The following is a 15,743-nucleotide window of genomic DNA, read 5'->3' on the forward strand; positions in this document are numbered from 1 at the left end:
AGCTATCAAAGGGGTGCCAGGGTCCAGAGCACGGTGCGGTGATGTGCACAATGAGGTGATCCCTGGGCACAGGATGGGGGCAGGTCAAACTCCCATCTGGAAGCCCTGCCACTGCCCAGAGGTGGCTCTCCATCTGTCTCTTGCAAGGGGTCATGAATTAGCTCTTGAGCTGGCTTGTCTGCTTGGGGATTCCAGATGATTCCATGTCTCCCGCCCACCCTCTGGGCCAGCTCCTCCCCAACTCGAAACTTCTCCCACAAAGGCAGCCGCCTCTTTTTGCTCTCCCCCAGGTGGAAGAACTAAAAGAAAAGTTACAAAATCATGGAAGACTAGAGAGGAGGAGGGGGTCATCCTCACGGCTATGTCCTAACTCCGAGGAGAAAGGGACACTCAGCTCCCTTGAGATACAGGATTTGGTGGCGGCCAGGGACACCCAGAAGGATGGGAATGGTAGAGCACACTTCTGGGGCAGCTGCTGCCGCAGGACCCCCACCAGGACCAGCTGGCCACCACCCCAGACACTTATTCTACCCACCACCCAGGACTGTCCAGGGGGCCCCACGTGGGACATATGCACCCAGCTGGCCTGGCTCAGAGAATGGGGGGAAGCTGCCAGCCCAGCAGCTGCGCACCAGCCCCTCCCACCCCCCCAGGCCTCCCTGTGAGGCCAATTTGGGCCAGGAGCTGGAGGGGAGGAGGAGGAGACCCAGTGGTCACAGCCACCAAAATGCAGAAACAGCTGGGACACAACCCTAAGCCCTGGCCTCTAGGTCCTGTGTCATTTCCCAAGCATCCTCCAGCGACTGGGGGCTGTACCAGCACGGGGACCGGCCCTGAGCTGGGAGGGTTTGGCTGGCAGAGCATGGTGGAGTCACGGTCCTCCAAAGCACAGGCACCTCCAGGCACAAGGGCGAGCTCCCGGGTGACTCTAACAGCACTGCTCAGTAGAAGTCCTTTGCAGCCCATCTTCCTGGCACCCTCGGGGTCCTGAGCATCCTCCCTTCGCCACAGGGGCCCCACAGTGGGCATCTGTGTCCTGTGCCTCTTGCTCCATTTCCTTATTTCAGAATATTGAAGAGCCAAGTACAGGTGGGAGTGGCAGAGTTGAATCTGACCTGTCTGCCCCAGGGACGCATGGGGTCCCCAAGCCGGGTCTTTCTTACTCCCTGTGGGCCCCCGCCCACAGTCACTTGTGGCTGGCAAGGGCTCACCTTCTCGGCTGCAGAAAGAGGCAGATATGGGGGGGCGGGTGCGGTATCAGGGGAGAAAAACCAAACACGAACAGAGGAGTGAGGCTGCACAGGGTCTGCGGAGGTCACCCCGTGGAGTCCTGGGGAACCAAGCGTCGGGGCTCCAGTGGGGGTCACTCTGGACACGGAGCCGCTTCTGGGATGGAGGTGGGAACGGGCCGGGCCCTTGGTGAGGCAGAGGGCCCAGGCCGGCCGCTGCGCAAGCTTTCACCGAAGCGCCTGTCCCCGGGCCGCCGGGGGCGCTCGGCCTCCAAGAGGTGCCCAAAGTTAGGGAAACAAAGAGCGGAGCCGCCAGGCTGGGAAGAGCGGGCCGGGCGCCCGGGACCCGGGGACGCCGCTCGGGACCGGGAGCCACGCCCTGGGGGGGAGGGAGGTCGCGGTTGGGCCGCGTTCCCACCGCCTGGCCCCGGGCCAGCAGGTGCCCCTTCTGGGGAGGCCGGCCGGACCGGGGTTCGAAGGGTTAAGGCCCCCGGCCGCCCCTCCCCCTCCCCGCCCCTCCCCGCCCCCTCCCCGGGGCGCGGGGCTCGGGCGCCCGGGCGGGCCGGGGCGGGGCCTGACGTCCGCAGGCGGGGCGAGCCCGCCGGCCACCGCCGCACTCCCTGGGCTCCCGCGGCGCGGCGGTCCCCGGAGCTGGAAGATGGCGAAGCTGGGCGCGCGGCTCGGCGCTGGGAGCGCACGGGGCGCGGCGGGGTCGCGGGGCCCCGGGCCGCTGCTCCTGGTCGGCCTGGCGCTGCTGGGCGCAGCGCGGGCGCGGGAGCCGGCGGACGGCGGCTTCAGCCTGCACCCGCCCTACTTCAACCTGGCGGAGGGCGCCCGCATCACCGCCTCGGCCACCTGCGGCGAGGAGGCCCCGGCGCGCGGCGCCCCGCGCCCCACCGAGGACCTTTACTGCAAGCTGGTGGGCGGCCCCGTGGCGGGCGGGGACCCCAACCAGACCATCCAGGTGAGCGCGCGCCGGGGCTGGGTCGCCGCCGGGCGGGCGGGGTGGCGAGGACGCGGGCGCCGGGGACGGACTTGGCGGGGAGCGCCCAGGTACGGACCGAAGCCCGCGCGCCCCGTCCCGACGCGCTGGTTCCGGAAACGGGAGGGACCCCGGCTCGGCCTTTCAGGCTCGGTCGGAGGAGTGCGCGTCCCCGGGCGGCGGTGTCAGGGCGGGAGGGGCGCTGGTGCCCGTTCCCTGGCCGCCCCGAGTCCCGGGATCCTGGCGAGGGCGGGTCTTGGCTTCCACCGCGGCTGCCGGTGGGGAAGGGGCGGGCCCGCTCTGCCTTTCCCCGGGACAAGCTGCAACCTGCCGGCGCGCTCGCCACGGGGATGACGGCGGGAGGGTCGGGCTTCCTGGAGTTTGGAGGCCGACACTGGAGGCTCTCACTGCTTGTAGCAGAGGGTTGAAGCCGGGGATCTAGGGACATGATGGGACCCTTAAGGGGTGTGTGTGTGTGTGTGGGCAAACCATGGTGTTTTTAATTGGGGGTGCAAACACAGATGCAAACCCTGGGCAGCATCTCTGCCCCACAGGTGCTGGTTTGTCGTCTTCAGTCTCCTTGAGGAGATGGGGTTCCAACCCCGGAAGGCACTCCAGGAGGCCCACCCAAGCCAGGAGTCTAGGTGGGGGCCGGTTCGGGGGCTCCAACTGCACCGGACACCTGACGGGGAAGGCAGCGCTATGAGGATTCTCTGGGCTTAGCTTGAGGGCTGGGATTCTGTGAGGCGGCTGGGCCACCCTTGGAGGCGGGTACTGTCTTCCCACCCCTCCGGAACCCTAGGGAGAGTGGAGGCCCCAGGGCGGTTGTAACCTGAGTCACCACTGTTCTGGTGGAAGAGGCGGGGGGGAGGGGAGGAGGGCCGTGGGAGGTGGATTAGCTAGGGTGGGTGATGAGCGGAGGAGCCTCCACGGGCCCCCTTGCTGGGCCTGCCCGCCCACTGCCCCAGGCCCTCCCCTGCAGGGGGGAGCAGAGCGGGGGTGGGGGGCCACCTGTGCCCCCGAGCCATCCTGCCACGCATGCTGGCCTCCCTTAGGCTCCTGGGCTTACCTGTGTGCCCTCCCCTGTGCCCAGCACAGCTGATACAAGGGGTGTCAAACCCATGTTTCAGATAGGGAAACTGAGGCCTGGAGAGTTGTACTGTGGACACCCGCTGAAAGGCCCGCTGTCGGCCAGGGTCTGGCGCAGGCGAGCAGTGAGAACCTGTCCCTGCCGCAGGCCCTTGGCACATCTGGTTGATGTTAGAGGCTGGGTGGCAGGAAGGAGCTTGTGTGGGGGTCTCCAGAGGGCCCGGCTGAGCCCTTGATGCCCCTTCCTGGCTCACCTGGGTCCCTTAGAACGCCCCATCCTGTACCCTGTGGGCCCCGGCTGAGTAGCTCCCTCGAGAACCCCTGGCTTTTGTCTCACTTCATGTGCTTAAGGGAGCAGCCTGGGGGCCCAGGTGAGAGCACCTTTCCTCTGCTTCTCCTTAGCTGTGTGCTTTCTCTCCCTGGGCCTCAGGCTTCTCATCTGCCAAATGGGTATGAGAGTCTGCTTCACCTGGGGTTGTGAGCATGGCGGAGGAGCCTGGGAAGCCCTCGGCTTGGGAGAGACCGAGACCGCTGACGCACATGGTGTCACGTGGGGGGAAGCAGGCCCCGGGTGAGCGCGGACAGCCCTGCCCCCGCCGCTCCTGGCCTGGTGAGAGAGAGAGAGAGAGAGAGACAGAGGCAGAGAGAGGCAGAAGCTCCCCTTTGAGTGTTGGGAGCACAGGTTAGCACGCCTGGTCTCGCTGCCAGCTGTGCTAGGAAGATGCATTGGCCCGAGGGGTACAAGCTGCACAACCATGTGGCCTTGGCTGCGTCCCTGGCCCGGCCAGTGCCTCTGCCTTCGCCTCTAGCTGCACGGGCCGCCTGCTTGCTGCCCCGACCCTGGAGTGGGCTGTCGAGAAGGCCTGGCCTGTAGTCCCCATCTGGGGCCGAGCTCAGGGTGGGGGGCAGTGGGGGAGGAGCAGGTGCCAGGGAGGTGGTGCCCTGCTTCTCTCTGTCCTGAGAGTTCAGTCTTGTGCTGACATGGGCGTTGGGTCCCAGAGGCTGTGGGGCCCGAGGATGGGGGCTAGCGGCGCCCAGGACCCCTGGAGGAGGCGGGACAGAACCTGGTGGGCCTGGGGTGAGGCCTGCTGCTGTTTAGGCGAGGTGGTCCTGTGGCGGCAGAGCACGCCGAGGGCAGCTGGGCACGTCAGCCCCGCGGCCTCAGGTGGGCACTGCCGGAATTCCGGGTTGGCCCTGGGCCCTGCCGCGGAAGTCGGGGGCTCAGCTGCCGGCAGGGTGACTCACGGGGAGGGACCTTCTTACCGCTACTCCCTGTTTCCTCGCTCTGTTCCTGGCAGGACCCTCTGCAGCAGAGGGTGGGGGGGCCCGGTTTCCCCAGCGCGGTCCGCTGTGAGCCCAAGCCAGGCCGACTGGCCGGCCAGGAGGCCCGCATCATGGAGAGGCACCCACTTGTAGCCTCTGGGGACTAGAGTCACCCTGTTTGAGTCTCTGGGTGGGCCTGAGCAGAAACTTTCCTGGGACCCCTTGACCCAGCTTCCTCCTGGGCTTGGTTGTGGGGGCGTCTGACCCCAGGCAGCCTTTTCTGGAAGGCCCACCAACCCAGCCAGGTGGCCCTGCCCACCTCTTCTAGGAAGGCCCCCTCCCGCCCTCGGCCCCTCCAGGCCCCTGACGCCGCGCGCCCACTTGTGGTGTGGGTCCCTTCTCTCTTTACCTCCTGGGAGCTCCTCTAGGTCCTGGGAGCCAGAGCCCTGGCTTTAGTTTGGGGGCCCCATTTGAGCTAGGCAGTAGAACTTCTCTGAGTGTCCCCTACTGCTCCAGTCCCTACGTACAGCAGCCCTGGGCTGCGGGGAGGGGTGCTCAGAGGCACAGGAAGGAGGGAGGGTGACCACGAGGCAGGGGGGCAGCGAACAGAGGACCGCTGACCACGATAGCCGGGGAGTCTCGGGCTCCTTGATAGGATGAAGAAAGCAGGGCGATGCGTGGGTTAGCCGCCTGGGGTGTCTGGAGTCCTGGGGCCCCTGCCGAGGGGGTGTCCTGTGAGCTGAGGCAGGACAAGAGATGAGAGTCCAGAGCCCACTGGCCCGAACGAGGTCTGAGCGGGGGCGGCCCGTGCACCTAGTCTGAGGGGCCCTGGGAGCCTGCTGGGTGCGAGGCGGGGTCCCACAGGTCCGGTGCATGAGGTCTCATGGACCCAAGCCCACAGGGGAAGCGTGGTGCAGACCAACATCTGTGGGGGCTTGCTGGGGGCTCTCCATGGCTGCCAGGCCTGGGATTGGGGCAACAAGGGGTCTCCCACGCTCCCACCTCCAACTGCTAGGACAAGGTCTGGCCCCCTGGGAGGTTGGGAGGGGTGCGGTGGCCGCATTTCCCAGACACAGCCTCTGGGGCCTCCATCGATGCCAAATCCCAGAGGGCTGCCTTTGTGTGCCGGGAGACGGCAGGTCTGGTTTCCTCCGGGGTGGAGGCTGGGCCTCTTCTCGCCAGTGGCCAGGGCCCGGCTATGTTCCTCGTCCCCCGCACCGGCCTGTGCCCCCGGCTCCCCGCACCTGCTCTTCCCTGACAGGGATGTCTCTGTCCCCCAGGGGACAGGCCCCAGCAGGTGGCTGGACCAGGACAGAAGCAGCTGCCAGGCCCCGTGTGGGACCTGCTAATCTTTCCATGGCCAAGGCAGGTGCTGGCGTTACCCCCACTCTTCAGATGGGGACGCTGAGGCTCTTGGCACCGTGACTTGGCCTGGTCCCAGGGCTCGGAAGCAGCAGAGCCAGGAGGTCCAGGCCTAGCCTGGAGGCTGCCCACACGCCTCCACTCTGGGGCCTCTCCCCACAGGCTGCTAGAATGGCTTAATTCCTTCTCTCTGGAGACCCTAATCCAGGCTCTGGGTAAGACGGGAGGGTTGTGGGGGAGGGGCTGGAGGCCCTGGCTCTCCACATCGGCCTAGCCACCTGGACCCCACCCCACCCTGATGCTCCCGGGCCTTCTGTCTGGGGACTGTGCCCCCACCAGGCCAGCCCTCTTTCTGCCTGGGCTCCGGTTCCACTGACCTTTGGGTCCCGGGCTCCCTGCTTCCCCCTGGCCCCAGGCCCTGCGGGGCTCCCCACCTGTCTGGAGCCCACCCCCACTTGCAGCATAGGCCTCAGACGTCCCTCCCCAGAGCCGAACCCCCAAGCCCAGGACGTAGTAGGCACTCTGTGCTTGCCGAGCGAGCGGGGAATGGCAGGAGAAGGTCGGCAGGTCGGGGGTGCGGGGCTGGGGGGTGACCGAGGGGCAGGGTGCCAGCCCCCCACCCCCGCCATCTGACCGCGTCCGCCCCCCCCAGGGCCAGTACTGTGACATCTGCACAGCCGCCAACAGCAACAGGGCACACCCCGTGAGCAACGCCATTGACGGCACGGAGCGCTGGTGGCAGAGCCCGCCGCTGTCCCGGGGACTAGAGTACAATGAAGTCAACGTCACCCTGGATCTGGGCCAGGTAGGGTCCCCACCTCGGGAGCGGTGGCCGTGGGACCTGGCGGGAGCTGCGGGTGGCAGGCCCCACGCCGACGGAGGCGTGGCCGTGGGCACCTTCTGTGTGTCCTGCCAGCACCCCTGCTGCTCGCAGGGGGAGAGGAGGCGGGAGGGGGCTTCCCAGAGGTCACAGTTTGGGTCAGGGGACAGCTTGGAGGAGGGCCCAGATGCTGGGAGGCCCTGGTGTTTACTTGGAGGAATTCCTTTGCCTGGAGCCTGGCGCTGCCTGGCGGCCGTGGGAGGGGCCCGGGCCGCGGAGGAGGCTCTGGAAGTGGACATTCCTGGCATACCTGTGCTGTCCGGGCCACCTTGGGGTCAGGTGGACCACCTGCTCAGGCCACCGCTGTAGGCTGTCCTTGGCCTTTGAAGCCCTAGCTCATGGGGTAGGGGCAGGCATTTCTGCCTGAGCAATGAGCCCTGCTCACTAGTGGGATTCGGGGCGGGGGTCAGGCTCCCTCAGGCTCTGTCCTGCTCTTGGGGGACTTGGCCAGTGCCTGGCCCCGGTGACCTGCCTGTGGGACGGGCCGGCAGTCCTGTTGCCACGTGGGGTGCGGTGGGGACAGGTCGATGAAGCCGAGCCTGGAAGTGACTGACCCCGGGCCTGCCTGGGGTCCCAGTGACGAGCTCTGTCCTGCTGGAGCCCTGCCTGTTCACGGTGGTGGCTTTGCCACCGTCCTGGGTGTGACCAGGGTGATGTCTGCTCCTTGCTGGCCCCCTCCCCACTGTCCCCAGGTGTTAGGAGAGGTGGGGAAGTGGCTGGAAGGCTGGGGCCCAGAGCGGGGTTGGGGTATTTTGCTGGCGTCCCTCCTGCCTGAAGCCTGGAAGCCGGCAGGCCTGGCCCAGGGGAAGGTTAGCCCTCGGTTATCCCCTCGGGAGAAGCAGCCCTCGTGCAGGGGGGGAGCCGGGCTGGGGTGGACCGGACTGGGGAGGGGGCTGGTCCGCTCGCTGTCTGGGTTCCGCTCACTGGGTTCTGATCACATCCATGCTGTCCTGTCACCAGGGAGTCTGGGAGGGGCGTCAGAAGCCTGTGGGGCCCTGGGGTTCTCCTCTCTCTGGCACTGCCGTTGGGGGCCATGGGCGGGGAAGGAGAGCTTGTTGCTGTTCCCCGGGGCCGTGGGAGGGAACTTGTGCTGAGCTGGAGGGTTCTTCCTGCCTCCTCTCCCGCTCTATGGGCCAGACCTGGCTGGGGGGTGGGGGGGGCGGGGAGGGAGGAAGGCCCGAGCCCAGCCCAGTCCTCATGGCATGGCCAGGGTGGCCGCAGAGCACGTGGATACGAGGCCCCCCTGAGGCGCCGTGAGGGGCCGGGGAGGGGCTCGGACGGTGCTCTGCTCCCTCGGGGCTCCGGGGGCCCCGGCCTCCCCATCTGTGAAATGGGCTGGCGCTGATGAGGCTGGCCCTGTGTTTGCCTTGTGCACTGGTTCCAGGCCATCGAGCGGCTGTCACAGCATATCCCGACTCTCCAAGCCTCAGTTTCCCCAACTGTGAGATCACAGAGAAGAACACGGGAGGGAGGAGTGACTCGCCCGTCCGGAGGGTCCCACTCCTCTCTCTCCCTCCCCCACCCTCCTTCCCTTTTGTCCACCCTCCGTCCCACCCATGTCTCTGTCCGTCCACCCACTGGCCCCTCCCTGCCTCCCCCCGCCCCACCGCCTGCAGATGAATCCCCCTAAGCCTGTCTTGGTTTGGCCAAGGGGCTGCCGGCGTGGATGGGGAGGGGCAGACACGGACTGCCTGCTCATGTGCTTTGGAGTCGGGCGGTGTAGCTGGCCCAGGGTCTGGCTCCTCGGGCGGTGTAGACGGCCCCAGGGTCTGGCTGCGTGGGAGCGAGAACCGCCTTCCTCCACGTGTGCCCCGCTGAGATGGGGTCCCAGAGGAAGTCCCGCCTTCCCGCCGCTCTCTTGGAAAGGGAGCGCCTTGCCTCTTCCTCCCTGAGCCACTGAGCAGCAACTGGGTCCCTTGGCGGGGAGCCCCCGCTTGCTGGGGTGGGGGACGGAGGCCAGGCCTGGCCCTCAGTGCCCCATTGCAGGGCAGGGGAGCCCCACGCAGGGCAGGAGTAGCAGCGACGTTTCCGGAGGGTGGAGGCTTGGAGCATCAGGGGAATGTTTGGGGGCCTAGAATGTGGCCCTCTCAGGGACCTGGGGTCTGAGCCCTCAAGAGCCCCTTGTCTCTTGAGGTCCTGAGGATGTCCCCAGGGCAGGACCCTCGGAGCCCACTTCCTGGCACAGATGGGGTGACAGGCTGAGCCCAAGGGGCCTGGCCAAGCTAGCACAGCCCAAGGGGCAGAGCCCTGGGGTCCTGGCCGCGTACTGGGTTTTCTCCCTTTGGGAAAGGCGTGCTTGGAGGCATGGGTCCTGGGTGGGGCTGGGCTTCCGTGAGGAAGCCAGGCCGAGCGGGCAGTGGGTCTGGGCACGCCCCCTGTGGCGGGCCGCCAGCAGCCTTTGTTCTGGGATCTGGAGCGGATACCCTGGGAAGGGGAGGAGGCAGTGGGCACTGGGCACCAGGGGCCTTCCTGCCCCCAGGAGAGCCGAGAAAGGGGGCAGGGAGGCTGCATGCCCGGTGGGCGGGCAGAGAACTGACGGCGCGCGATCCCTGCCACGTCCGGGGGCCCAGGAGCCCCGGGCCGTCCCTGAGCCTGTTCCCTCTTGCCCTGAGTGACCGCTCCGTCCTCCTTCCCAGGCACGGGAGGTGGGGGACAGTGGGACCCCCTCCTCCATGTGCTAGACGGAGAAACGGGGGTGCTGTGAGTCAGTCCTGGCTGGGAAGGGCACGGGAGGCCCAGGCCCGAGGTCCCTGCCGCGCTTGCCTTGTGGACCTTGTCCGGGAACCCTGAGACCTGAGAGAACAGAGCTGTTGGTCTGACGCTGCTGGCACCGGCCTCCGAAGGGGGTGTCCTCCGGAGGGCTGCAGTCCCAGGGCCTGCCTGGGGGTGCTCCTGGGGCCTCCTGCCATCCTGAGGCTCCCATTCCCTGACCTAGGGCAGGGTGGGCGTCGCTTCTGATAGCCCGGGCTCGGGCCGCACGGCGGGATAGGTGCTGGCTCCGGCGCCCTGCCCCCACGGGGGGGCTCTGGACACTGTCTCAAAGAGCTGGGCAGAGATAGCGGGGCCTTGCTGTGGGGGGAGACCCCCGGCCTTTCCAGACAGCCCTCTGGGGCCTGCCGTGGGGGCGGGACTCTCCCCAGCAGGCCTCTCCCTTCCCTGCCTGCTGCAGCCACACTGCCCAGACCCGGCTTCAGGGGGCAATGCTGATCCCTCCCAGCCGTGTTCCTACCTGTGACCGGGCAGGCCAGCCCTGTGTCTCAGCCCTCCAAGGCCAGGGGCAGGGGTTTGGTAGGGGTAATGGTGCAGAGGGTCCAGCTTCAGCGTCAGGGTGTAGGCTGGGGTAGTTGGGCATGAGGCCAAATGTTGAGGGCTAGAAATGCCAGGGTCAGGGGTCTGTGCACTCCCTAGGGGACAGTGGGGAGCCAGGGCGGACACCGGCTGCCAACCACCCACCAGACAGGGCGTACTGAGGAGCAAAGCTTTGGCACAGCTGCGAGCCATTGCGGGTGAGCCCTTCCTGGGCACTTGGGGAAACTGAGCCAGGGCGGAGTGACCGAGACCCTGGTGCAGGTCTCTGGAGTTGACGGTGGGCTTGGGGACAGCCTGGCCATGTGGGCTGTGGCTCCTGGGCTGTTTCCGCTCTGAGTGTGGGGATGAGAGCTCCTGCATGTGGGCCGAGGGCCTTAGAGCACGCCGGCTGCTTTGGCTGTTAGGGTCCCCAGGCAGCTCTGCCCTGCCCGCCCCGGGTTTGGGCAGCATGTCGTCAGAGGCCAGCTGGCTCGGGGCTCCCTGGGCAGGCCTCCTGGTCCCAGGGTGCCTGCTGGCCTGCTGGCTTATGAGGCTACGGCCACTGGCCCAGCTGTCTGGCCCGGCTGGGCACTCAGCCATGGGGCCGGCACCCTGGGAATGTCAGTGGGGTTGTTCAAGGGAAGTGGCAGGAAGTATGGGCAAGGCTGGCCGGGCTCTGGTTACTGAGCCCCCACCAGGGACAGGTGTGGGGGCTGGACTGGACACGGGCCCTTGAGCTGGGGTCCTGGTGGCGTCCGTGGGGTAGACACCCCTTCTCCAGTACAGGCCCCGCCCCTCCTCATGAGAATGAGCAGGTTCCTTTGCTCAGAGGACGTGGGGCCGGAGGCGCCGCCCGTGCCCAGGCCTGGGGGCCATTTGTCGCCAGCCCTGCGCATCTCATCACTGACACGCTTGCCGAGGCGCTTGCCTGTGGCCGTCCGGGCGTACTCAGGCTGGATCCGTGCCTCCCCCCTCCCCCCACCCCGGTGGGCCCCCAAAGCCTCCAGTTCTCTGTGTTTAAACAACCCCACGCACTGGTCTCCAGCAGCACCACTCACCGAGACTAAACTGTTTAGGTTTGGGGGCTCCCCTTGGGGATAAACTCTGTGTCCTGTGGTCCACGACTGACCATCTGGCCTGACCCGGGCCAGGCTGCAGGAGGCGGAGACGGCGACAGCCCCTGGCGGTGGGGGTCTTGGAATAGCCCAGTGCTGAGCCACGTAGGATAGTCGTCCTCCGCTCTCGCCGGCGGGGCCCCGCGCACCTGTCCGGGCCCTCCCAGCCCCTCTTCCCCAAAGGTCTCCCCCCGCGCTGCACACCTGTGCCCTGAGTGCCCCGACTGGCAGAGTGAGGCCCTGAAGCCACCAAGCACGTCCTGCGTTTCCGTGTTCTGCTCTCCTGCCGGCGACCCCTGCCCCTCCTGGAGCTTGCCAGGCTGGTCGGCGGTGCTTATCTAACCAGCTGGGGCTCCAGGAGGCACGCCCGCCCTGCTCTGCCATTTCTCTGCACTGTTCCAGATGGGGGTCTCTGCAGGGAGGGTGGGCGGATCTGGGGGTGCGGGGCCTTGAAGGTGGGCTCTGGCAGTCTGGGCTGGGGGAGGATCCAGGAGGTCTGGGTGTCCCCGGGCTCACTCCAGGGGGAAGCCCGGACGCCTGGCTAGGAGGGGCTTCCTGCTTCCGCCCGGCCACAGCCTGGGACCCTGGCCCGTCCCAGGCATCAGCGTGGGGCCCTGCTTCCTGTGGGGCCAGGGCTGAGTCACAGACTGCCCGGTGATTCACGCTGGCCGGCCCAGCGGAACGGGGCCGGGGCGGGGGGTGGTGGACAGGCTCCCTCCTCCCCTGGGACAGGGGCACGAGGGCCAGCCTGGGTCTTCCCAGCCCTGAGATCGGCCAGGGCGGGGGTAGGCTGTGCCGGCCACAGCCGTGCTCTTGGTGACGTGGTGCCCCAGCCCAAGTGGCTGCTGACCAGCCGTCCCCCTCTGCTCCCCTTCCCGTGCCTGGGGGCTCCAGAGGCCGCGGTGGGGTCTGTGGCAGCAGCGTTCTTGTTAGCCCTCCCCGTGTTGTCCAGACCCCAGCCCTGTGCACAACCCGCGCCCCCCCTCCCTTGCAGCATCCCCACCAGGGCCGCCGACTCCTGCTTGCCCACTTCCAGGGGTAGGTGGTATCTGCCCGCTCTGCGCTCTGGGGAGACACTGTGTCCCGACCCACACCCCTGCTATGTTTGTCTTCCTACTGCCCCCCACTCCCTGTCCTGGGAGTGGAAGGGACAGCCGGGGCCCTGCAGCCACTGAACCCTGGAACCCACCCTGGCCTCTTGCCCCGGCCCCAGCTCCCCTCCGGCCATGGTCCCTGGGGCTGTGCTGCCTGCTGCGGAGCCCTGACCCTCGGCGCTCAGGCCAGGCGTGGGGGCTGGGGCCGCGGCAGCCGAGAGGCAGGTCCGGCTGCTGTGCTGGAGACGTGCCTGACCCCAAAATAGCCCAATTTTTAAAAATAACTCAGCAGGCTTTTGTTCGGCTTTATGCGTTAAAAGACATTTCTTTTCTTCTGCCCAGAACTTTGCGGCAGCAGGAAAGGTCAGCCCCCGTTGGCGGTGGCGAGGAGCGGGCGGGCCAGTGGGGGAAGGCTGGGTCTTGGGAGGTTCAGGGGTCTGCTTGTGCTCCCAGGGCCTGTCTGGGGCCGCTGTGGGGTCCTGGCAACCCAACCCCGCTGGGGACAGATGGGGCATGCAAGGTGCGCGGCTGCCCCCCCTTCAGCCCAGGGCCGTGGGGACAGCAGTTGAGGGCCCGTGTGACTGGCGAGGTGGCGCACGGATGGAGGGTCCTTAAGCGGGTCCCAGGACGCTGCTCACGGGGGCAGATGCTTCCACACCCTGGTCCTGCCTGATCGGTGCGTTTGAGTCAATATTCGTGCAAGTGCTCTCGGCTGGGAAGAATGTGACCAGCGCCGACCTGGGGGAGGGACAGAGCTGGCCAGCAGAGAGGGCAGCCTGGCGGCCTCGCTCAGGGAAAGGCGGGGGTGGGTCCCAGGGGGGCTGGCTGGGAAACCTTAAGTTCCTCTGGGCTTTGGTGGGGGCCGAGCTGCCGGCCACCCCCCAAGAACGGCCTGTGGGCGTCCCGCACAACCCAGTGTCCCCTACTCCCCGCCCTTCTTGCTGTGACCCCTTCCTCACAGAGACCCCTCCTGGCATGGGAGCCATGGGAGGTCCCCCCAGAGCTCCCTGGAACGCCTGAGGGTCAGCCAAGGTGCCAGGTTGGGTGGAGGGTCAGTAGCCCCGCCCCCATCCACCGACTGAAGCCCCTCCCCCAGTGGGTGGGGCTAGTGGGGCCAGGACGTCAGAGCCTGGCTGCTGCGGCTGCTGGTAAATAAGCCCGTGCCCCCTCCCACCCTGGGGAGAGGCGCTCCTGCCCGAGCTGGGCCAGTCTCTGCGGCAGCCAAACGCGGCCTTCTGGAAAGGGCAGGACTCAGACCTCCGACCCCCTCCCGCCCCCTCCCGCCCCCAGCCTTAGCAGCCCCACCTTCCCCGTGGGGTCACCACAGTGGCCTCAGGTTGATGGGGGGTGGGGGGCGGACTCTGGGCCTCGGTCAGCCTTAAAGGGACCCTGCCCTGTGTGGTGGGGCCCCCCTGCTCTGGGCCCTGCCCGCCAGGTCCAGGGAAGGAGGTACTGGGAGGACCCACCCCCCGGGGCTGTTGGGGCGCCAATGGGGGTGCGGGGGATGGCCCGGAGCAGGATGTCACCCCTGAGGCTGGTGCACAGTTCACTGCCTACCTGGGGGTGCCCGTGGGAGGGGCCTGGGATGGCGGTATGGGCTCGCATCCCAGGCCCCCAAGGGGGCATGTCCACTGGCTGTGTCTGCCGTGGTCTGGGACCTCCCACTCCTCTTGAGTGTCTGGCCCTCCCAGTGCAAACTGGGGATGTCTCCAGTCCCGCTGCCTTCCCTGCCTGGGTCTCCTCGGAGCCCGAGCACACCCTGCCCAGAGCCCGAGCACACCCTGCCCAGAGGCGAGCCTGGACCGTGGCCCTGCCTGCTTTGTTGTTCCCTTGACTTTGGGGCAGAGGGCTGGGAGCGGGGGAGGCACTGGCTGGCTCTCAGAGCCCCAGGGCCTGGAAACCACCATGCCTCCCTGCAGCGATCGCTGCCCTGTGGTCCGCGCGCGCGGAGGCTGGGGTGGGCGCTCAGGTGCCAGCCCGGGAAGTGTGCGAGCGGGGATGCCCCAGACAAGCGCGGCTGCCCTCGGAGGGGTCTCGGTGGCCCTGCCTCATCATTGAGCCCACAGGCAGTTCTCAGGGCCCTTTCCTAGGAACTGTGACCGGGGCTGGGGGCTCTGGGTGCTGATGTGGGGATCCCTTGCCATGTAGTACGTCCCTGGGGTGCTGGATGAGGGCTACCTTTGGCAACGAGAACCCAGCCAGATGGGGTTGGGGGGCCAGGGCTCAGACCTGCTGGGGTGCAGGCCTGGGGGGCCAATCGACAGAGGAGGGGCCTCAGCTAGCCCCCAGGGGCGCAATACACAGGGGCATCCCAGGATGCCGACCTCCGGTCTGGAAGAGGTGAGAGACAGGCATGAGCTCTGCCTGGAAGCGGGGTTGTGCTGGGACCAGCGACAGAACAGGATAGGCGGGTCTGGCTGGGGCTCGAGGGGTTCTTGGGGCCTCTGGAGGTTCAGCTTCACCCTTCCCCCTGTCTCAGAGCTGCCCTGACATGCCCAGGGCTCCATGATGCTCCAGCTTCCAGCTCCTGGGCTGCTGGGGTCTCCCCGGCCCAGTCCCGAGAGGCCTCATTCCCTGGTCTGCCTACCCCACCGGGGCCTCCTGGGGAGGACAGCGCCTGTCCTTGGGACCTCGGTGGCCATGGGCCAGTCAGAGGGAGAGGGGGCAGGTCCTGAGTCAGCCCTGAGAATGACAAGGGGCTAACCAGGGTGGGGCTGGGACGGGGGCCCCGTCCTGAGCTGCCGGCTGTTTGGAGAGGCCTGTGTGGGAGCTGGGCTACCCTCCGGCCACCTGCCCAGGCCTGGCCGCCGGAGCTTCGGGGACCGTGGAATGAGCTCCTGTCCAGGCCGCTGGCCTCACTGCCTGGACGCTGGACAGGCTGCCCCTGTGTGCCCCTGCCATCCTAGCCCCCACAGGTCCGCCTGTGGCCTCCGAGCCTGACCCCTGTGCTTCTAGGGCAGCGATGGAGGGAGGCGCCCCTCGGCCCAGGAGGGGGGACCTTCAGAAACTGGGGGGTCCTACCCTTTGCCTCTGTGTCCCCGGAGCCAGCCTCAGCCACGGGCCCAAGTGAGCTGGGGGCCGCCCTCTGAGCTGGCTGGCCCCCACAGGCCAGATCCCCAGATGGCCAGTGCGGGAAAAGAGCCCACCTGACAGGTTGGGGCGGCACCCCGAGTGTTGGGGGCCCTGAGCTGAGTGGAGGGGCCTGGGACGTCAACACCGCCCCCCCCCCCCAGGTCTTCCACGTGGCCTACGTGCTGATCAAGTTCGCCAACTCGCCGCGGCCAGACCTCTGGGTGCTGGAGCGGTCCACAGACTTCGGCCACACCTACCAGCCATGGCAGTTCTTTGCTTGTGAGTCTCCGGGTGGGGGCTGATGGGGGCCGTCCCCTGGGGTGGGCTGCTGTGGCTGGGCTCCTTCAGCGTCCCACATGCCAGGCCAGC

The 15,743-nt window shown here is 67.6% G+C and overlaps 1 protein-coding gene across 6 annotated transcripts in view; it reads left to right on the forward strand.

Moving 5' to 3' along the window:
- The first annotated feature begins 1,794 nt into the window (after nt 1–1,794).
- LAMA5 (laminin subunit alpha 5) overlaps nt 1,795–15,743 on the forward strand; it is a 46,833-nt gene continuing 32,884 nt past the window's right edge. For 2 of the 6 annotated variants that reach the window (XM_032350134.1, XM_032350135.1), the window contains exons 1-3: nt 1,799–2,193; nt 6,578–6,730; nt 15,536–15,653. In XM_032350134.1, coding sequence (XP_032206025.1) covers nt 1,888–2,193; nt 6,578–6,730; nt 15,536–15,653 — 577 coding nt within the window. In that variant the 5' untranslated portion in view covers nt 1,799–1,887. Of the gene's footprint in view, nt 2,194–6,577; nt 6,731–6,776; nt 7,615–15,535; nt 15,654–15,743 lie in introns of those variants that run through there. The other 4 variants (XR_004287377.1, XM_032350139.1, XM_032350137.1 and 1 more) reach the window with 4 other exon arrangements.

This window comes from Mustela erminea, chromosome 7 (genome assembly GCF_009829155.1).
Source record: "Mustela erminea isolate mMusErm1 chromosome 7, mMusErm1.Pri, whole genome shotgun sequence".
NCBI lineage: Eukaryota > Metazoa > Chordata > Mammalia > Carnivora > Mustelidae > Mustela > Mustela erminea.